Source organism: Rhinatrema bivittatum, chromosome 7 (genome assembly GCF_901001135.1).
Source record: "Rhinatrema bivittatum chromosome 7, aRhiBiv1.1, whole genome shotgun sequence".
Lineage (NCBI taxonomy): Eukaryota > Metazoa > Chordata > Amphibia > Gymnophiona > Rhinatrematidae > Rhinatrema > Rhinatrema bivittatum.
Window position 1 is genome coordinate 222,867,691 of NC_042621.1, and position 23,482 is coordinate 222,891,172.

General features: G+C 44.4%; 1 protein-coding gene across 1 annotated transcript in view; it reads right to left on the reverse strand.

The window, feature by feature from the left end:
* Positions 1-584: 584 nt before the first annotated feature.
* The window catches only part of LOC115096207 (solute carrier family 35 member G1-like), a 43,973-nt gene continuing 21,075 nt past the window's right edge, over positions 585-23,482 (reverse strand). Inside the window, exons 2-3 of the mRNA XM_029610718.1 lie at positions 2,121-2,301; positions 585-1,515 (exon numbers count right to left, since the gene is read on the reverse strand). Coding sequence (XP_029466578.1) covers positions 696-1,515; positions 2,121-2,301 — 1,001 coding nt within the window. The 3' untranslated portion in view covers positions 585-695. The remainder of the gene's footprint in view (positions 1,516-2,120; positions 2,302-23,482) is intronic.

Genomic DNA, 23,482 nt, shown 5'->3' on the forward strand with positions numbered 1-23,482 from the left:
TAAAAAGGAGCAGCAGTTTGGCTTTACCTGTAAACTGGAAACATTTTGTTTTAGCTCAAGGAAATCTGAATGACTATTAACTACTAAGGGCAAACATTTATTACTTTGACTTTGCTAAACAGCAGAACTTATGTCACAGTTATCCAGAATGCTTTCAAAGTGAGACATTGGAACATGAAGCTATCAAAAAACTAAACTGGAGTTTGTGGAAACATATTCAGCCAGTTGAGAAATAACGTGCAAAAACTAAAGCCAGCAAGATTTCAAGGAATAACAATGATTTCTAGAGAAGGAAAAAGTTACACATCTGTCGGATATCTCAGGTGACCAAGAGGTACTACAGAATGTAGAAACACGGCAAAGCCTAGATAAATATTCCAAGGTAATGGAAAGAGACCAACTGCAGTAACCTCTGCAAGTTTCTGTGGTCTCTTGAAGGAATTCAGCATGGAATCTCTGCAGTAAAGAGCACGGGGCACGTAGCCTTTCTGCAGCCAGAAACCCGCAGAACAGCAAAACCTCTCAATGAAGTACTGAGTGTTCTATAAGCAGGACTGCCTTGCATGAACACCTTGAAAGAAAGCTGAATTCTTGGGAACGTTTATTATTCAGTAAATAAATAAGAAAACAACAGTTTCAAAATACAGCTTACTGAGTGAACTAAACATCTGAAAATGAAAAAAAATATTTTCAGCTTAACCATGAAAGCTCATACTGACTGACATGTCGATTTGCCTACCTTCTCTTTCTGTTCTGTTATACGCATCTTGTTTGGCAGACTGCAATGCAGCATACCACTTGCGAATGGCAGTGCCAGCTGTACTGGCTACTACACAGAAAGCCCCCCCGACTGACCACCAAGTTGGAGAATGGCTAAGGAAAAGAAACTGAAATATAAATGCAAAAACCACATCCATGGTTCTCATTATTGCCACAGGCCCAGCCTTTTCTATCTGTAAAGCTTTGGTCAGAAAAATCTGACCTCCTAAACCAAACACTACCATAACAATTATAAGCCATCTATCTAGTCCACAATTAGGTAAACGCCATTCACCTAATACAGAGAGTACAATGACACATGCAGTCAGCCCAATGGTGGTGTAATACCAAATAGACAACATATAGTGTGCCGACTTTCCCATCTTTCTTAGCAAAACCAGGGTTAATGCTGAAAACACGGCACTTGTCAGAGCTACTATTGTTCCTCTGAGGTGATTTGAATAGTCTCCTTCGATGCCTGGAAGGTCTGATCCAAAGAGAAATGGTGGTCTTGCAATAAGCACCACTCCCGTAATCGTACAAATATTAAAAATAATATCCCAGATGGTGCACATCTCCTTCAGAAATATGCAAGCAAAGATGGATGTAAACACCGGGCTGCTGAAAGTTATCACAGTAGCATCTGCCAGTGGCATCACCTGGACAGCGTAATAGAGCAGAATCGTTGCACTGGAGCCAATAAATCCTCTGAGGAGAAGGAAAATTCGCATATCTTTTGGTCCCAAAAATCCAGATCTGAAAATAAAGATAAGAAGACACATTCATTCTTCTAAATAAAGAATCAACATGTGCTTATATAGCCTATCAAAATGAAGATGTTTATTAAGATCTATTAATTAGGCAAATGAAGCCTATACTGGCTAATATTAGGTTAAAAAGTATTTCAGTACCTTAGACAACATGTGAAACAGTAAACATATAAAGGAATCTTACTTCTTCGGTGCAGTAATGTTAATCTAGAATAAACAATAAGGCTCTAAAAAAAGCTGAATGTATAATAAGTACTGAAATGTTATATGTTATGATTAAAAGCAATAAAAATTAACAAAAAAAATCAATAACAATCGTTTGATGTGTTAGATTTATTAAATTTGATTTCATCCTCTGCAAGATGCAAATTCTAGACATAGAGAATCCTTTTAGGTTACAAATGTTTCCATGCATCTGCCTTTAAAGCAACAGCCTTCATTAGTAGAAAAGTAGATAGAGAGCTCCCACTGCACCTTGTCCCCCACTTCCCTGGTTCTAGGTATTTACAACATCCTTCCCCACCCCCACTCCCGGCCTATATTTAACACTTTAACTTAAAAAGCTGAGTACTTACTTTGCATATTACTTACCTGAAGTATATTGTTATAGGGATCATAAGTAGCAATTGAAAACTATAGCGAATTGCACTGATTTCCACTGAATGGATATCTTCTATTTTTTTGACTAATAACGAAGCCACTGAGAAAAAGGCGCTAGCCAGCAGGCTGTAAAAGAGCCCTAGCCCTGGGCAGGTGCAATTATTCTCTGCTTCTGAAATGAAAATTATATTTCAGTTAGGTAATTAAATCACTTCAAACAAGTTATCTTATCTTCATTTGGCACTTACATCATTTACTTTTCCACTTGAACTATATTTAACCTGTATTACTTAGATACTTAGATGTTACCATTCCTCTTGTTTTCTCTCCTTCTTCTATTTTTGTTGGGGTTCCCGTTCCGACCCCCAGTTACTCCTAGCTCTCCCACCTCCCCCCCCCCCCACCTGTTATTGTAATTTCCACCTTTTGTTATCATGTAAACCGTTATGATGTGTATTTTAATGTCGGTATAGAAAAACCTGTTAAATAAATAAATAAATAAATAAATAGTCACAATCCATGGTTCCCTTCCCCATTCACATTAACTCTTTCCATTGTCAATTTGCCTTCCATCTCTTATCACCTCTGCTATTTTTCTTTCACCAAAATTGATCGTTCCTTGAACTGAGTTGTTTTCAAGGCTCTAGTTGCTCTGGGCAATTTCACTCTTAATCTACATTCCCTTCCAACAATCACTTGTCTTTTGAACTCCTGTTTCTTTATTCATCCCCCCAACTCCAGCACACACAGCAGGCCACAGCCATGGCGCCATAGCTGGTATGTGCTCTCTGTCTTCTCCAGTCCTCTTTTACTTTCTTTATTCTTGTTCTTCTTTCTACCATAGCTTTAATCATCGTTCCTTCCTGTATTGCTTGTCTGTCTGTCTCTTCTCCTAGTTTTTCATCTGATCAAGGAATTTGAACTCTCACTGCTGCTCAGATGAACATCCTGGAATCTTCTGCCTCCCAGTGCATACCCCCCCCCCCATCTTACAGACTAAATTGGGCTTCTCAGAAAATAAAGTCTCACCAAGACCTCTTTTCTGTCATTTTTTTCTCCAGCACCTTCCTCTAATCTCATCCAAGGAAAGAAACACAAAGTTATTAGAAAGCTAGCATTTCTACTAAGGACACTAACGTTTAAAACCAAATTTCCACCTTCAACCCCACCCTTTTCCCCCCCTCTCTTTTAATGTTTATATTTGCTGCTGAAGTCCGATGTCTTTCATGAAGCTCTTTCTGGCATCCTCTCCTCCCACCACACTAGTCTCTTACTACATTTGCTAACATCTTTTAGGTCAGCTTTCTTGCTCCTTTGGTGAGTCTGTCTCTTAGCATCTCCCATTCATCTTTCTCACTGTCACATCAAAATTTCATCAGCTTATCTTCTCAGCTGCTTCCTCTGTAAATTTGATACTGTTCTCTCCCCAGCCTTCCAAAATGTTGCTCCCTACTAACTGCCATTTTTGTCATTATTATCACCACCACTGGAATCTCTTGTCTTTACAACTGGTTTGTATTTCCCCGTTCTAAAAAGAACCCTACCTTTGACCCCCAGCTACTTTCCAGTTATCATACAGTCACCCTTCTGCCATTCTTCTCTGAAATCCTCAAATGTGTTTTTTTCTAATAACTGCCAAGCGTCCTTTCTCCATGCCACATTTTCAATTGACATCCTTCTTTGGGATGTTGTTGTCTGCCTCCGGGGCTTTAATCCCTGCCTACATATTTTAATACTAGTTGATTTCTCCTCTGCTTCATTAGTCTTATCTCTTCATTCTAATGTTTTGCCATTTGAACTTATTCTGTCTTGGAGCGCTTTGTACCTACCAAATCACTTCTGTTACGATTCCTCCCATAGCTGTGCCACAGGAGGCTTCTCACCTTCTCTGGAGGCCACTCCGAAGCCGGGGTCTCGCCTGAGTAATCATCTGGATCTTGCTCCACAGCCCGGGGGAGGCCTTCGGTGTCAGCAGGGCCTACTCAAGGCCTATTCCATTGCAGCCTGGATGCTCTGGTGTGGGCCACACCCTTCTCCTAGGGGCAGGCCCACGGCTCTTCTCCACTCTTCTACAGCCAGAGAGGTTGGCCCATCTGGACTCCTCCCAGGCAGTTGCCTGCTCCTAGGTATATAAGCTCTTCTCCAGCACTCATGCTTTGCCTTGCATCGGAGTTACTTTGCTCCTGGAGGTTCCTGCCTTCCAGCGCACCGTCAGGTCCTTTGTTCGTTGTTGGAGCTCCATGTCCTGTGTCTCGTCTGCTCCTGTTGTTTCCTGATGTTTATGTGCACTACCCTGTTCCTGACTGCCGGTGTGCAGTACCTCGTTCCTGACTGCCGGTATGCAGTACCTTGCTCCTGATTCTTCAGTACCTCGTTCCCTTCCTGCGTTGTCCCGCTTCTGCGGGTGTAGGACAGGGTGGTCTGTGACCAGTCCATTGGGTCCGCCCGTGTCGGTGGACTGTGTAGGGCGCCCTGTGGGATCGTGCCTATGTCCGAATACCTTGAACCTTGTTCCTGAATACCTTGCACTTCGTTCCTGAATACCTGGACTCTTGTCTTCGTCTACAGTTTCCGAACCTTTGTCTGCTCTAGCCGAGTCCGGCCTGCTGCCTTTTGCCATCCCAGCGGCAGGTCCGAAAGGGCCGGGAATGGTCGGAGGACTGTTCATTACCAACTATTCATAGTTGGTTCCAGAGGCATGCAGGTCCGGCCAAGGGTCCATCGGTCCGTTTCCTCCCATACTTGGATGCACCACACCTACCCTCGGCGCTGCCTTGGATTCTTCTAGGGCCGTGTTGGGGTCCAAGTGCAAACTCACCTTTAAGGGGACCGCTCTCCTAGCGCTCCCATAACAACTTCTTCAAGTTTTCATAAATAAATAGTAACACCATAATTAATACATGGCAACAGAAAATCACCAAGTGGCCCATCGCGTCTGCCCAATATGCCAGTCCATATTGCCAAGGATATATCCCAGTTGTCAGCCATAAAAGCTTGATTGTTGTAGCATAATTTATGTATTCCATTTATAAAATATCACTATTAGCAAACAAGTAACAATTTACAGACATTTAAAAACTGTCCACTCACTCAGAAAGTCATCAAGTAAAAAATATAAAAATCAATTATAATCCCATCCCCACCTAACACAAATAGTATACAAAAATCATAGGGGCGGATTTTAAGAGCCCTGCTCGCCTAAATCCACCCAAATCCGGGCGGATTTAGGCGAGCAGGGCCCTGCGCGCCGGTGAGCCTATTTTACATAGGCCTACCGGCGCGCGCAGAGCCCCGGGACTCGCGTAAGTCCCGGGGTTCTCCGAGGGGGGCGTGTCGGGGGCATGTCGGGGGCGGGCCCTGTCATCGCGGCGTTTAGGGGGCGTGTCGGCAGCGTTTTGGGGGCGGGTACGGGGGCGTGGCTACGGCCCGGGGCGGTCCGGGGGCATGGCCGCGCCCTCCGTACCCGCCCCCAGGTCGCGTCCCGGCGCGCGGGGATTTACGCCTCCCTCTGGGAGGCGTAAATCCCCCGACAAAGGTAAGGATGGGGTTTAGACAGGGCTGGGCGGGTGGGTTAGGTAGGGGAAGGGAGGGGAAGGTGAGGGGAGGGCAAAAGAAAGTTCCCTCCGAGGCCTCTCCGATTTCGGAGCGGCCTCGGAGGGAACGGAGGTAGGCTGCGCGGCTCGGCGCCCGCCGGCTATACAGAATCCATAGCCTTGTGCGCGCCGATCCCGGATTTTAGCGGATACGCGCGGCTCCGCGCGTATCTACTAAAATCCAGCGTACTTTTGCTTGCGCCTGATGCGCCAGCAAAAGTAGGCCAAATCGTGTGGTTTGAAAATCTACCCCATAATAAATAGTTCATAAATCATATCAGATACTAAACAGAGAAACAACATATTTATTTATTTATTTATTTATTTATTTATTTATAATTTTTTATATACCGCCGCTCATCAAAGATATCACGTCGGTGTACAGTGAACAGGAACTTACGCCAGAGCGTTATACATTTAACAGGGTTATATAAGTGTTATACATTTAACAAAGGTAAGTATATAAATATTTGAACATAAAACATGTAGAATCTTTTAAAAACAGAACTATCATTTAGGTGTAACTTAACTGAGCTGAGTTAAACAGAACTGGAGAGTAAAAGGATTTTAGGAAATTAGGTATGAGATTAGGGAAAGGGTTAGGAGGAAATGGAGTTCTAAATTAGAGGTGGTAATATATATATATATTACCTCAATCTAAACTTAACACATAAATAAGGAGAACATAAGAACCTTCCATACTGGGTCAGACCAAGGGTCCATCAAGCCCAGCAACCTGTTTCCTACAGTGGCCAATCCAGGCCATAAGAACCTGGCAAGTACCCGAAAACTAAGTCTATTCCATGCTACTGTTGCTAGTAATAGCAGTGGCTATTTTCTAAGTCAAATTAATTAATAGCAGGTAATGGACTTCTCTTCCAAGAACTTATCCAATCCTTTTTTAAACACAGCTACACTAATTGCACTAACCACATCCTCTGGCAACAAATTCCAGAGTTTAATTGTGCATTGAGTGAAAAAGAACTTTCTCTGATTAGTTTTAAATGTGCCACATGCTAACTTCATGGAGTGCCCCCTAGTCTTTCTATTATCTGAAAGAGTAAATAACCGATTCACATCTACCTGTTCTAGACATCTCATGATTTTAAACACCTCTATCATATCCCCCTCAGCCATCTCTTCTCCAAGCTGAAAAGTCCTAACCTCTTTAGTCTTTCCTCGTAGGGAAGCTGTTCCATTCCCCTTATCATTTTGGTCGCCCTTCTCTGTACCTTTTCCATCGCAGTTATATCTTTTTTGAGATGCGGCAACCAGAACTGTACACAGTATTCAAGGTGCGGTCTCATCATGGAGAGATACTGTTTCTGCTCCTGTTCCATCTTTGTTGCCTCACCTTGTTTCCCTGCCTTGTCTTTGTCCTTATCCTAGGAGTCTTTTCTTGCCATGTCTGTCTAGTCCTGTCTTGTTCCTTCAGTTCTATTGTAAACCGGTACGATAAGACCTTCGTCTTGAGTATCGGTATAGTAAAAAGAATTTAAATAAATTAAATAAATCTCTTGTCTGTCTTGGCCTGTCTCTCCAGTTCTGACCTCAGGTTTGGACTCAGACTTATCCCTTACTTGTTGCCTGGACCTGACCTTAGCCTTGAACCTTGATTATGTCTTGCCTACCACTTGCCCTGACTCGTGGCCTATCTTTGGACTCTGTCTAGACCCTTTGAATCACTATGTCCTGGTGGCCACTGGAAACCAAGGGCTCAACCCAAGGAGGAGGTGGCTGGTACAAGTAAAGCTCTAGCCTGGCCCGTGTCAAATGCCTTCTGAAAATCCAAGTACACTACATCTACCAGTTCACCTTTATCCACATGTTTATTAACTCCTTCAAAAAAGTGAAGCAGATTTGTGAGGCAAGACTTGCCTTCGGTAAAGCCATGCTGACTTTGTTCCATTAAACCATATCTTTCTATATGTTCTGTGATTTTGATGTTTAGAACACTTTCCACTAGAACACTTTCCACTATTTTGTCTGTAGTTTCTCGGATCGCCCCTGGAGCCCTTTTTAAATATTGGGGTTAAATTAGATATCTCCAGTCTTCAGGTACCAATGGATGATTTTAATGATAGGTTACAAATTTTTACTAATAGGTCTGACATTTTATTTTTGAGTTCCTTCAGAACTCTGGGGTGTATACCATCCTGTCCAGGTGATTTACTACTCTTCAGTTTGTCAATCAGGCCTACCACATCTTCTAGGTTCACCGTGATTTCCATCTGAATCATTACCCATGAAAACCTTCTCCAGTATGGGTACCTCCCCAACATCCTCTTCAGTAAACACCGAAGCAAAGAAATCATTTAATCTTTCCGTGATGGCTTTATCTTCTCTAAGTGCCCCTTTAACCCCTCGATCATCTAACAGTCCAACTGACTCCCTCACAGGCTTTCTGCTTCGGATATATTTTAAAAGGGTTTTACTGTGAGTTTTTGCCTCTAGGGCCAACTTCTTTTCAAATTCTCTCTTAGCCTGTTTTATCAGTGTCTTACATTTAACTTGCCAACGCTTATGCATTATCCTATTTTTTCTGTTGGATCCTTCTTCCAATTTTTGAATGAAGATCTTTTGGCTAAAATAGCTTCTTTCACCTCCCCTTTTAACCATGCTGGTAATCGTTTTGCCTTCTTTCCACCTTTTTTAATGTGTGGAATACATCTGGACTGTGCTTCTAGGATGGTATTTTTTAACAATGACCACCCCTCTTGCACACTTTTTACCTTTCTAGCTGCTCCTTTCAGTTGTTTTCTAACAATTTTTCTCATTTTCTCAAAGTTTCCCTTTTGAAAGTTTAGCATGAGAGTCGTGGATTTGCTTACTGTCCCCCTTCCAGTCATTAAATCAAATTTGATCATATTATGATCATTATTGCCAAGCGGCCCCACCACCTTTACCTCTCTCACCAAATCCTGTGCTCCACTGACAATTAGATATAAAATTGCTACTTCTCTTGTCTTATTTACACATAACTTGTATTCCTTATATTCCCACAAACGGGCAGATATAGTAACGTCCGCGGGAGAGCGGGCAAATGCCCGCTCTCCCGGCGCGTGCACAGGCCACGCTCCTGTGCGCACGATTCAGTATGCAAATTAGGCCCGACGGTAAAAACAGGTAAAAGGAGGCGCTACATAAGAACATAAGAAATTGCCATGCTGGGTCAGACCAAGCGTCCATCAAGCCCAGCATCCTGTTTCCAACAGAGGCCAAAACCAGGCCATAAGAACCTGGCAATTACCCAAACACTAAGAAGATCCTATGCTACTGATGCAATTAATAGCAGTGGTCATTCCCTAAGTATAATTGATTAATAGCCATTTATGGACTTCTCCTCCAAGAACTTATCCAAACCATTTTTGAACCCAGCTACACTAACTGCACTAACCACATCCTCTGGCAACAAATTCCAGAGCTTTATTGTGCGTTGAGTGAAAAAGAATTTACTCCGATTAGTCTTAAATGTGCTACTTGCTAACTTCATGGAATGCCCCCTAGTCCTTCTATTATTCGAAAGTGTAAATAACCGAGTCACATCTACTCGTTCAAGACCTCTCATGATCTTAAAGACCTCTATCATATCCCCCCTCAGCCGTCTCTTCTCCAAGCTGAACAGCCCTAACCTCTTCAGCCTTTCCTCATAGGGGAGCTGTTCCATCCCCTTTATAATTTTGGTTGCCCTTCTCTGTACCTTCTCCATCGCAACTATATCTTTTTTGAGATGCGGCAACCAGAATTGTACACAGTATTCAAGGTGCGGTCTCACCATGGAGCGATACAGAGGCATTATGACATTTTCCGTTCTATTAACCATTCCCTTCCTAATAATTCCTAACATTCTATTTGCTTTTTTGACTGCTGCAGCACACTGAGCCGATGATTTTAAAGTGTTATCCACTATGATGCCTAGATCTTTTTCCTGGGTGGTAGCTCCTAATATGGAACCTAACATCTTGTAACTACAGCAAGGGTTATTTTTCCCTATATGCAACACCTTACACTTGTCCATGTTAAATTTCATCTGTCATTTGGATGCCCAATCTTCCAGTCTTGCAAGGTCCTCCTGTAATGTATCACAGTCTGCTTGTGATTTAACTATTCTGAATAATTTTGTATCATCTGCAAATTTGATAACCTCACTCGTCGTATTCCTTTCCAGATCATTTATATATATATTGAAAAGCACTAGCGCGTCCCTAATCGCCTCCTTTTGGACCAGAGCGGCGGCTGTCAGCAGGTTTGACAGCCGACACTCAATTTTGCCGGCGTCGGTTCTTGAGCCCGCTGACAGCCACGGGTTCGGAAACTGGACGCTGGCAAAATTGAGCATCCGGTTTTTGACCCGCAAGCCGCGGGCCGACTTCAAATTTTTTTTTTTTTTTTTTACTTTTGGTAACTTTCGGGACCTCCGACTTAATATCACCATGATATTAAGTTGGAGGGTGCACAGAAAGGCAGTTTTTACAGCTTTTCTGTGCACTTTCCAAGTGCCCGAAGAAATTTGCGCCTACCATTGGGTAGGCGCTAATTTCTGAAAGTAAAATGTGTGGCTTGGCTGCACATTTTCCTTTCTGAATCGCGCAGGAATACCTAATAGGGCCATCAACATGCATTTGCATGTTCTGGTCGCTATTAGGTTCGGGGGGGGGGGGGGTGGCCGCGCGTTTTCGGCCCCTTACTGAATAAGGGGTAACGCTAGCGCGTCGAAAACGCGCGTCCAATTGAGGGTTAACAGTGCGCTCCATCGGAGCGCACTGTACTGTATCGGCCCGAAAAGTAGTACACAACAGATTACAATCTAACATTCATAAAATTATAAAAAACAGATTATAACCGAAACACTGACTTCTGGTTATGGCTGCAGGCTGATCGGTTGCACAGGAAAAGATCTCCTGACTGATTCCCTCCAAATTTTGCATTTACCACCAACTATTTAAGAATTACTCCGAGGCTAGGAGTGGCTAAGTGCAGCTCGAGTTGTATAGAGATTCCCGTGGTTTTTCACAAGCAGAGAATATTAAAATGCAGCGATTATGAGCTCGAAATCACAATGTAGTACCAAAGGAAGCCGCAAGTGGGAGAAGCCCTGCAGGCCGCTACAGAGCGCAGTGAAAAACCTATGGCAGTTATGACGCAGGAGATGCTGCTACAAATTTCAAATGCTGTAACTGTGGCATTAGACAAACTTCTCATTAAATTACAGGTTGGTATGGACAAGATCAAAGGCAGCTTAGAGGTCCTAGCATACCTTCTGTATGTGGCGGAGTAGACGGTTTCCGACCCTGGAGATCGATTGGCGCAGATGGAACTACAGGTTGCTGTTCTCCAGATGCAGAACCAGCGTCTGACAGAGCAGATGGTGGAGCAGGAAAATCTTGGGTGCAGAATTAACCTGAGATTAACTGGGCTGCCTGAGACTGTGAAGGAGGCTGAGCTGGCTGCAATTTGTGAGAAATGGCTGCCACGTGAGTAAGGCCTTGACGGCCATGACATGGCATTTATGTTGGTGTTTGAGGTAGTTGTGGGTGGATCCTTGGGCCGGTGGCAGATGACCACGCCCCCGGGGAAGATCCAGAGAGGGACCACCGGTCAGGCTCAGAGTATGGAGACAGACACACACTAGTTCTTTTATTAAACAGTATATTGAACCACCAGAGGTGGCAGTAGTGAGCTGGAAGTGCCCGGCAGGGCTGTAGTCCCTCAGGTACTGGAACAGCGATCCTGGATAACTGAGCTGTAGATAAACTGAATATAGTGAGCAGGCAGGGTATGCAGAGTTCAGGAACAGAACCTTGATGATAACACTCACACAATAGTCTCTACAAGTAGTCCAGGTGTTGGAATGAGTTAGGCCCTCGAGGAGCGAGTACCTGGTTCCAGGGAAAGCTCTGAGAGAGCGATGGTAACTCACTGGTGTAGTAGGCAGCGATGACTTCCAGGCAGAATAAGTATTCAGCAACTAGTCCGGGAACATGGGCCCTCGAGGAGCAAGTACCGGTTCCTGACTGACCTGAAAAACAAAGAGAGAGTGAGGCCCCCGAGAAGCGGGTACCCCTGGTAAGTCCGAGGCGGCAGAGTAGCTTGGAGAGAACCCTTGTACGTATCCAACTCCTATACAACTCCTTGCTAACTCGATTAGTTAGCAAATACAGAGACCTTATATATCTGGTACGGATGATGTCATCTCAGGGGGACGCCCCTGAGGTTTGCGCCACTGCTGGTACATCACATGGGGCCGTGCCGCACGTGCGCCCCTAGGCTCCCGTGAATCATGGCGGATTGCAGCATCGAGTCGCTCCGGGGACGCCAGAGGAAGATGGCAAGAAGACGCCGCAGCAGCCAAACTTCCAATTGAGCAAGAGGGAGTCGCCAAGGAGGTAAGAAGGGCGGAGTGGAGACGTCGAGCAGTGACAGTCGCAACAGTACCCCCCTTCAAAGGGCATTTTCCTCTTCAGGTACCAGGCTTGGATCTTGAAGGATGCACGAGGTGGAACTGATGAAGCATCTCCTTGACCAGGATATTGGTCTGAGGTTCCCAAGAATCTTCTTTGGGACCGAAACATTCCACTTCAGAAGGTATTCAAGGCAATGCCTCTCTACGAACATCCAGAACCTCTTCGACTTGAATCTAAGTTGTCTTCTGCATTGATGACACTTGGATCTTGAGGCTTGGAAGAAAGTTCGCTGAGTAAGAGTGGTTTCAGATGAAACATGAAAAGCGTTATGAATATCAGCAGCAGTGGATGAGCTGCTGGGACGTCACTGATGTTCAGTGGAAGTGGCGGTGTTGGGGAACGTCCATAGCCCACTTCAAAAGATGACACAGTAGTGGATCTTTCAGCTTGATGCAAGGACTCTTCACGTCTTCCACTAGACGTCTGAGAATGAAGTTGCATTCTGCCCCTGAGTCCACCAGGGCAGGAGTCAGCGGAGGAAAGGACGCGATATGGCCTAAGAACAGTCCTCCTGCAGAACTTAGGCCCGTCCGTTTTCCAGACAAATGGGGCATGTAGAGACATTATGGCCGGGCTGACCACAGTACATGCAAAGGCCTCGCTTTTTCCGAAGTCTTTTTTCTTTGGAAGTTAAATGTCCATGACCAAGTTGCATCGGTTCTTCTTTATCAGCAGCAAGAATTACTGGAACCATCCGAGGTGCGGATATAGAACCAGCCTGTTTCAACCCAGGTAATACCTTAGGCTGGAGTTCCTTCACCTTGTCCCGGAGCCGGTGATCAATCCGAGTGGCCAAGGCTACTAATTCGTCCAGGGAGTCAGGTGTTTCACGAGTGGCCAGCTCGTCTTTTAAACAGGTATCCAGGCCTCTGCAAAAGAGTGTCTTGAGACATTTGGGGTCCCAGCGAAGTTCTGCCGCAAGAGTTTTAAACTCGATGGCGAATTCAGCCAATGATCTGCTGCCTTGCTTCAATTCCACCAAAGCAGAACTGGCTACAGCAGTTCGAGCAGGGTCATTAAAAACGGATTTAAACAAGTCCATAAATCCTTCTATGTCCTGCAAAATGGGGTCCTTGTGCTCCCACAAGGTAGATGCCCAAGACAAGGCCCTACTATCCAGGTATAAAAAGATGTAGGTGGTCTTGGAAAGAGCCGTAGGAAATAAAGATGGCTGTAAGGCAAAGTGCATGCAGCACTGGTTTAAGAAGCCCCGGGCCTTCTGAATTTCACCGGAAAAGTGGATAGGAGCCGCCTGTAACTGACCTTCTTGGTTGGAAGCTGTGCCTTGAACCTTCTGTGTGTGTAGCTGATGAAAAGCTGAAGTAAGTTTCTCCAAGGCGTCTTACTGCTCCACAATCCGCTGGGCCAGGCCCGGTATGGCCTGCAAGGCATTAATCTGTGCCAGATCCATGGAGTTAGCAATCTGTTGGTGTTTGAGGTAGTTGTGGGTGGATCTTTGGGCCAGTGGCAGATGACCACGCCCCCGAGAGAAGATCCCGAGAGGGTCCACCGGTCAGGCTCAGAGTATGGAGACAGACACATACTAGTTCTTTTATTAAACAGTATATTGAACCACCAGAGGTGGCAGTAATGCGCTGGAAGTGCCCGGCAGGGCTGTAGTCCCTCAGGTACTGGAACAGCGATCCTGGATAACTGAGCTGTAGAGAAACTGAATATAGTGAGCAGGCAGGGTATGCAGAGTTCAGGAACAGAACCTTGATGGTAACACTCACACAATAGTCTCTAGAAGTAGTCCAGGTGTTGGAATGAGTTAGGCCCTCGAGGAGCGAGTACCTGGTTCCAGGGAAAGCTCTTAGAGAGAGAGAGTAACTCACTGGTGTAGTAGGCAGCGATGACTTCCAGGCAGAATAAGTATTCAGCAACCAGTCCGGGAACATGGGCCCTCAAGGAGCGAGTACCGGTTCCTGACTGACCTGAAAAACAAAGAGAGAGCGAGGCCCCCGAGGAGCGGGTACCCCTGGTAAGTCCGAGGAGGCAGAGTAGCTTGGAGAGAACCCTTGTACGTATCCAACTCCTATCTAACTCCTTGCTAACTCGATTATTTAGCGAATACAGAGACCTTATATAACCGGTATGGATGATGTCATCTCAGGGGGACGCCCCTGAGGTTCGCGCCACTGCTGGTACATCAGTCGGGGCTGCGCCCCTAGGCTCCCGTGAATCATAGCGCATTGCAGCGTCGAACCTCTCCGGGGACGCGGACGAAGGTGATCCGGATCCGCAGAAGGGACAGAGAGACAATAGACATGTGAGATTCAGTGAGAATAACAGGGAGCATGGTCAGGAATCTGCCACATCTCAAAATAGTTTTTTAGAACAACATCCCAGAGGCGGCAAGAACAATCGAACCCCCAGATTTCAACGGGGTCGCAACACCACGAACAATTACAATTTACGTCGGTAGAGTTGGAGTCTACAGCTCACAATGCTGTATTTAATTTATCTTCAAAGAACTTGACTTCTGCCATTATGAGCCTGTTAAATAAGGGCTTATCATTTGTACCTACATGTACACATGATTCCCTATTTACTAGGGTTGAGTTACAAAAATTTTTTCATCAGTTGCATTTGAAAGAATTCTTTGCGGATAATATTGTTCAGAATGTACCCGTTAAGTTGTATAAGCCTTCCAAGTGGGTACCTCCTACAGTACCAAGCCCCCTGTTACAAGCGTTTCAAACACTGGTTTTAGCTGATGTGGAGGAAATAGAACGTGAACAAGAGTTCTTATCATTTAATCTTACAAAAGATGAATGGAGTGCCTTAGATCAGTTACAGGAGGATACATCGATATGCATTGTTTCAGCGGACAAAGGAGGTGGTGTAGTTGTGATGGATCAATTGGATTACCATGAGGAAGTGTTAAGGCAACTTGGTGACACCGAATCCTATGCCCGATTGGAGGTTGATATTTCAGATGAGTTGTACATTAGGGTTAATGAAATTCTGAATAAAGCTGTTAAAGATAAGATCATATCTGAGCAGGAATATAGATTTCTCACAGTTTCTCATCCTACAACTGCTTATTTTTATATCCTTCCGAAGGTTCACAAAATGTTAGAGAAACCACCGGGTAGGCCAATTGTGGCTAGAATTGGCACAATTTTGGAACCTCTGGCTAAATTATTAGATTACAATTTACAAACTAATGTATCTAATATTGAGTCTTATGTTCGGGATACGTCAGATTTTCTTATATAGTTATCCAATCTCCCTCATGCAGAAAGTAATTGGTTGTTGGTCATGGCAGATATTACGGCGCTATATACGAGCATACCGCAGAAGGAAGCATTACAGGTTGTGGAAATAGAACTTAAGAAAAATCAGCTATCTGTGCGTAGAATTCAATTTCTATTGACTATTGCTGAGATTACTCTCACTTCCAACATTTTTAGTTACAACGATCAGTTATATTTACAGGTTAAGGGGATCCCTCTGGGATCCCCCATGGCACCTAGTGTGGCCTGTTTATACGTTTCTCACTTTGAACAGAAATATATATACTCTTCTGAATGGTTCTCAAAGGTGGTGTGTTGGAAGCGATATATTGACGATTTATTTTTTGTATGGGGTGGATCACGAGAAGAACTTAATCAATTTTTAGTGATTTTGAATTCCAGTGATGTTAATTTAAAGTTCACCATGTCTATACATTCCCATACAGTTAATTTTTTGGATACACAGGTTTTCATTCATGGTGGAAAATTGGTTACCACAGTGTATAGAAAAAAGACAGACAAAAACACCTTATTACATTACGAGAGTTTTCATCCAAAAAGGTTAAAAAACAACATTCCTGTTGGACAATTTTTACGTTGCAGGCGCCTATGTAGTTCTAAATTGGATTTTAAGATACAGGCTCAAAAATTGTGGGATAGATTTAGAGCTTGGGGGTATTCCAATTCCTGTATAAAGAAGGCGTACAAGAGAGCTCTGTACGCAAACAGGGAGAATCTTTTTTTGCCTAGTAATAAAGACCGTCCGTCTAGAGTGATATGCACTGTTCCTTTTTCCATGAAAACTTTTGAAATAAAAAGTTCTATTTTGAGGCACTGGTATATATTATCTCCGTTAAAGATTTTTGACCAACCTCCAATTTTTGTTATAAAAAAACGTCAATCTGTACGTGAAAGGCTGAAGGGATCCACTATTAGGAGTAAAGAGAGTAATCAGGTTCAGGGCCAGATCCCTTGCGGATCTTGCTCGATCTGTCAACATGTCCTTTAATGTAAACGTTTCTATCCACCAAACACGAATTATGCTTACAGTTTACCAGGCTTGTTCTCATGTGAAAGTAGTGGAGTTGTGTATATTATTCAATGTCCGTGTGGTTTAATATATGTGGGACAAACTTGTAGATCGGTTAGAACTCGCATTATAGAGCACCGCAGCCGGATAAAAGCATTAAAAGAACACGCTCCTCTGGTTGATCACTGGAGTGAGTTTGACCATTCATGGAAGGATATCAAGTTTTTTGTTATTAAGAAAATTTGTTTGAAGAATGGCGGAGATTTGTCTGCGGCTATGCGACGTACAGAACAAGGTTTCATTTTCAAATGGAATATCACGATTCCGCATGGACTTAATGGCCCGGTTGAGTGGAATGCATTCTTTTAGAATGTGTATGACTTTAAAGGTATGGATAGGGTCCTGTGGGTCAGCTGATTGTCGTGAGCATATATAATACAGGGAAGGGAGTTGGACGTCAATTCCGCTTTTTTCAAATGTGAAGTAGATGTCATTTCCGGGTATGTGTCTGTTGAGAGATCGCGTTGGTGAGTTGATGAACATTTGCTAGTCCTACGGGAAAGAATTTTACCATTTAAAAGCATTTTTATATGTTATAGATGGTGAATTCCCCTCCGGGACATGAAGGGATATGAATAATATTGGTTGATCGGGTAATCATTCAGCTGAAGAATTTTTGAAGGTATCTTAGGCTCCATGATTATGACTATACGGTTGTTAACGTATTGGAAAGGATTTGACCATTAAAAATATTTTTATGTGTTACAGATGGTTAATTCCCCTCCGCGGATGTGGTATGAATAATAGTGATGGTTTGTGTAATCATTCAGCTGAAGAATTTTTGAAGGTATTGTAGGCTCTGTGATTATTTTTATAAGGTCACTCTGGGTTTTGATTTTAAGTGTGGGTAGTGAGGATGATTTTTTGATCATTTCATTGTAGAATTAGACATCAAAAATTTGGGCGCATGATGCAATAGATCTGAGATCAGGATTATATACTGAGCAAGTGGGTGGTAAGCAATATAAATCTTTCGGTTTTTGCATGTCAATAAGGTACCCATCCTTGAGTAAGATGTTAATTATAACTTCATTATCGTTTGTTTAGATCTTTTGTGAAATTGATGATGATATTAAAGATATCTGTTGGAAAGGACTAATCAGGAAGAAATGTAAAAGAGTTACCGGGAAGAAATATTATTTGGGAAATCAGTTCGGTTGTCCTTTGATGTTTAAGTCCATCCCTGAAGAAGCCTTTAAGATAAAACTGGCGAAACGAAGATCTTTGTTGGATGTTTCAGGACTAACATCAGTATTTTATAAAAATTATTAAAAATTAAATGTAAACATTATATACATTGTATAATTATAAAATTATATACACTGTATACAGAACGTTTGTTAATGAACATTGCTTTTAGATGTGAGTGTATGTGTGATGGATGAATGTGTTAGAGAGATTTTTAATGTTAGATAAATAATTGGTATTCATGAATAAACAAATTTATTTGTTCAATAGGTCCTCTTCTTGTGTACATTTTGCAATATTATCACGCGGCAGCTACAAAAGGGGGGAAATACTGTGGGGTGGGAATACTGTTTTCCAACCATATTACAGTGGAGGTTGGCACTGTTCTCCGTGATGTAGATGGATGTTATGTCATATTGAAGGTGAAGATTCAGAATACACTATACACGCTAGCTAATATATATGCACCAACAAGCGATCAGGGGGAATTTTTTCAAAAGGTCTCTAAGATATTGGGAGAGTGGTCTGAAGGCCACCTAATACATGGGGGATACTTGGGGGGGATTTCAACATCACCAGAACTTCTTACTTAGATAATACAGGAACAGGTACTGGAGGAGGGAAAAGGGGGAGGACAGCATTTAAACATTTAATGGGAGACAGGGGACTCACAGATATTTGGAGGCTGCTAAACCCATCAGCCCGTAATTACACTTTTTATTCACACCCCCATCAGTCCTACTCGAGACTTGAGTATTTCTTAATAGACAAAGCGTTGGTGAGTAGGATAGTAGAAACTGAAATTGGTAATATCACCTGGTCCGATCATGCTCCAATTTGGTTAAAAATCAGTCAGGTGGGAGAGGACCAGGGGACGAGGTTTTGGCGCCTTAATGACCGATTGTTAGATGACAAAGGCTTCATAGAGGAGATCAAAAGCAAATGTTGCTTACCTGATGTAACAGGTGTTCTCACAGGACAGCAGGATGTTAGTCCTCACAAATGGGTGACATCGAGGATGGAGCCCTGTACGGAAAACTTTTCTGTCAAAGTTTCAACAAGCTTTGACTGACACTGGCACACTGGGTGCACTGAGCATGCCCAGCCTGCAATTATCCCTGTGAGCCACAGGTGTCTCCCTCAGTCTCGTCTTATAGCTAAAAAGCGCAAGCGAAACTAAAATAAAAGTATACAGACCCAACTCCGCGGGGTGGCGGGCGGGTTTCGTGAGGACTAACATCCTGCTGTCCTGTGAGAACACCTGTTACATCAGGTAAGCAACATTTGCTTTCTCACAGGACAAGCAGGATGGTAGTCCTCACAAATGGGTGAGTACCGAGCTGAGGATGCCCGGGAATGCACCAGATACACCGCAGATGCGCAAAGGCGTAACGACTGAGGTGGAAATGGGAACGGAGGGCATCCGCAACACCATAATGGGTTCGTGGAAGGATGTTGGGTAGTGAATTGAAAAAAGTAAGAGTAGGCGGACTGGCCAAACATGGAGCATGCCGGCTAGTCAAATGTAAGCAATAATAGGCTGCGAAGGTATGGAGAGGACTCCAGGCTGCAACCTGATAAAAAAGTACAAGCAGCAGTAACCAAAGGGAAGCTGTTAAGGCTAAGACGGACACAACAGTATGTGGATACCCACAGTGTTGTAGTGAAATGTCTGCTTGTTGGTAGGAAAGGAAATATAGACCACTTAATCAGAAGGATTAGGTCTGTGTGGCCACTGGAAGTAGCAGCTTGATCCTTGCATGAAGGAAAGAGTCAAGTGGAATTCACATGGAATGCAGTGCAATGTAGATAGAATGTAAGCGCAGCATTACTGTCCAGGAATGTGGAAAACCCAGTCTCTCCCTAGGGCGAGAGAGAGAGGTTAGGAAAAATTAATAGAGTATTTCCTGAGGAAAGGAGATACAACATCTACCTGAAAAGGATAGAAAGTTGAATGCGTAGAACTACTCAGTGGCAGAGGAACGGAGTCAGGTGAGTATGGAAAGAGTGCATAACTCACGGACCCTGCTGGCAGGAATGACATTAAGAGGGAAAGAAGTTCCCTTGCCAAACTGTGGAAGAGAGGAATGGAAAGGCTCAAACGTAGAATGTATGAGACTTATAAGGAGAATATATATGTTCATTCCGTGATTAGAGAAATAGAAGCGGCTTGATCAGTGGATAATCCATGGTAAGCCGACTCAGAGAGGATTACCGAAAACGGGAACCCAACTCCCAAAACGATACACCTCCTAAGAGAAAGGTGTATCTATGTGGAGGATGTCTGGAGAACAGAATCCGAGGGAGTAAGAAAAAATGGTGGAAAAGTAAAAGGGGTAATACCTCTTTTTTTTTTTTTTTTTTTTAGCGTCAGGAGGTAAAGCCTGCCATATTAAACGGCAAGATTTATGTTTAGAAGGTTTTGTGACGCTACCAGAACCTAAGAACATCAGTAAGTCTATGATTTGGGACTGACTGGTGAGAGAATAAAAGGTTACTGATATGATGGATTGAGAAGTATGGGAAAGCATACTGATCTCAGTCAGGGAGTGGGGAAAAGAATACTGAACCCCATCCCAGTTCAACATTAGAAGAATGCTGGCTACGAGAGGCAGCAGAAGAGATATATTGAAGAGGCCTTTGATGGAAGAAAAGGCATCTAAGGGAACGCATAGGAAACATGTGCAGGGAGCAGAACCTGTGCATCGTATGGAATGATGCAGACGCCGAGGAAAGTTTAGTTAAACTCAGCGTTAAAAGATTTGCCCTGTACACATGTAATTGAGACCATTCGAGAGGATAGAACCTACGTGGAGAAGGTCTGATAGAGCGTTCATTAAATCTCTTAGATATGTGGCCCAAGGACGCATGAAGTGAACAAGGGCCAAGGGTAGAGCTGCGCAGCTGTCTAGCAGAGCAGCTAAGAGGTAATGCGTGCTTATGAGTTGGAAAGCACATTGTCCCTATGCTGTCTGTCTGTATGCACAAAGAATTGTTGCAAAAGCAGTATTGGAAGGCATAAGGGCATAACTCATGGGTGCAACGTCCAGGAAGTTTATGAGAAACTATGCTGGAGTGCAATAGATGCATAATGGGTTGACAGCTTTCAGGAGAAACTTTATAACCCTAAGGAATTGCGAGCATGAGTCGAAGGAGACTAGGTCCTAGTTCGAACTGGGATAAGAATCAGGGACGAAAGCAATGAAACCACTTAGGTCCATTGAGTATAGAATGTCACTGAATATAACCCATAGCAGTTTTGAATTATGAGAAAAATGCATAGTGGGAAGAAACCCCATAGCCCAACCATGAAAAGTTGAAAGGCTGAGGTTATGGAAAATATGCGCAGGGACATATAACAATGTATCAGAATGTCTGTGCGCATGCTGGACAAGAGGGTCTTAAGACTGTGGTGTCCAGAAGTGTTACAGAAGGGATTTATGGCAGTGACAGTAATCCCAGTTAGTAAATGTATAGTGAGTCCTGAAAAAAGTGAGAGCTCCTTGCATGTACTGAAAGTGGTTAGCAGTAGTCTATGCAAGGAAAGTGAATGATGTTACACTCCGCAGAGAAAACAGCATTCACCAACAGTGATGCAAGAGACAGTTCACTTACCGAAGCTGGTGCCAGCGGCAGAGCTTGGGGTTGTAATGTTGACTCACCATAAAGCACATAGAAACATTAAAATAATGTACTTACTGCAGTATGGAGTGATGGTAACCAAAGATACCATTGTACCTGTGACATCTAAAGAAAGTTGGATTTTCTTAGGTCCAGGATGTGTGGAGAGTAACTATTTTCTGTTAAAAGAAAGAATAGTGCAATTAAAACTCCCCAACCCCCCTCCCTTCTCCCCTCTGCACTTCGTAGCGCCTGGGGGAGTGTACCGGGACTTTGGTACAAGGTGGGGTGGCCGCTCTGATATCTGACCAGATGGGAGACCAGGAGGTGTCCCAATGGAGGATATCATGTAGGCTCCTGCAGGTGTGTGAGCGGTAAGTGGTACCCGCATTTCTGTATGCTGTACAAGGAGACACTGAGACCTGTGGCCAGGCCTCAAGGTGGACTTGTACATGGGGCAATGGTTGCTGAATCTCATGTTTAGCAGATCAGCCAATGCAGCTGGACCTTGGTTGGGAGGGAACCAAGAGTCAGAGCATTGGTCGGCACAGGGACTTGTTACTGACAAGAGAAGAAGCCCTGCTGCAATCCCAAGAAGATAGAGGGGTTCTCCTGATATTGTGGCTAACATAGCTAACATAGCGATATGTGACACTAATACAGTTCTAAAAGGCACATGACCCAGAACTTTTCGAACCACGGTCCGAATGGGAGAACACAACTCTATGGGAATGCCGCCGAAGCGGGTACTTACCATCTGACGTGGATCGCCGCAAGACGAGCCGGTGAAGATTGTTGACTCCGACGGTCTCCGGAGTCCTCGAGGGTAAGGCCGGGGACGTAAACGTCCATCTCGCTCTGAAACCCGGTATGGTGGCACAGGTACAGAGGAGACAGGCCAGGCGTGAGTGGCGTTTAGACTGCTAAGTGTAACAGATGGCCATAGTCCCACACCACTTGACGGTGGGGCACGCCAGGAACAGAGGAGCCCTAACGGAACTCATGTTCCCTTCCCTCGTCACAGCGGCTCGATGTGTCGTGACGCCAATGCAGAAGCTGTCGGACCTGGATCCGGAAGTTCTGGATCACCAAGGACTGTCAAAACTGTAGGAACAGTGCTGATGGCAGTGGTGATGTCGCTCTGCCCGAGCGTTGTCCAGCCTGGAGAAGGATGGCACCGATGTGCTGGATGGCGTCAGCGGCGGACGATCACGATGTCGGCGATGATGGGTGCCACGGTGCTCGGCCCGGTCTTTCCCCAGCGCCGAGATGGAAGCCCTCGTCGTCCTGGAAGGCGATCGATGACGAACTGTCAGCACGCCTGCTCTGCTCCTGACACAATGGAGTGTCTTAAGCTAATACGGGGCTTAAAAAAGAACCCAAAGCGTGGAGCAATGTGAGGAGGCGAGGGTATTATGTGGCGGTGCTATGTCGGTATTGACGATATTGAAGGCAACCTAAGGGGCTTCGAGGATATCATCAAAATGGGTATGAAAAATCGTCGATGACTGGCCAGGAGAATGATGACAGTGACGGGCACTGACAGCAGTGGCATAGGTATCTTTGAAACGATGTGGAATCGAATAATCGAAAAACATTGCCATTATTGAAAAAGATACCGGCATCGACTGAATCGAAGTCGAATCAATAGGGCGTCAAGGACACCGAAGGAAAACGGAGGTGTCGAGGGCATCGATGCTTGGAGGCGGGCTTTTATGCCGTTTGTGGCATGGCCACGGGCATCAACTATAGGGCCACAGACGTTGACGGTATCGATTTGGACAGACTCAGATTTCCAAGTGTACATGGCATCGGTGCCCCAGACACGTGTGTCGGTGGCATCGATATGGACACGTATGGAATCGATGGCATGGATCTCCCAGTCGATGAATTCCATCCCGGCATCAACGCCAGTCCTGGAATCGGCATGGGCATCGATGCCAGCCATAAGGCTGGCATTGGCATCAACGCCCATCCACGGAATTGAGCCAGCATGGATACCCACCGATGGGACCCACCTGGGCATCGAATTTCACCGATGGGAGCAGCCTGGCATCGACTGCCCTCGATGGATGCATTCTAACATAGATGCCCATGGATGAAACACCTGGGCATCGGTGTCCATCGATGCAAAAGGACCTGGCACCGATGCCATCGA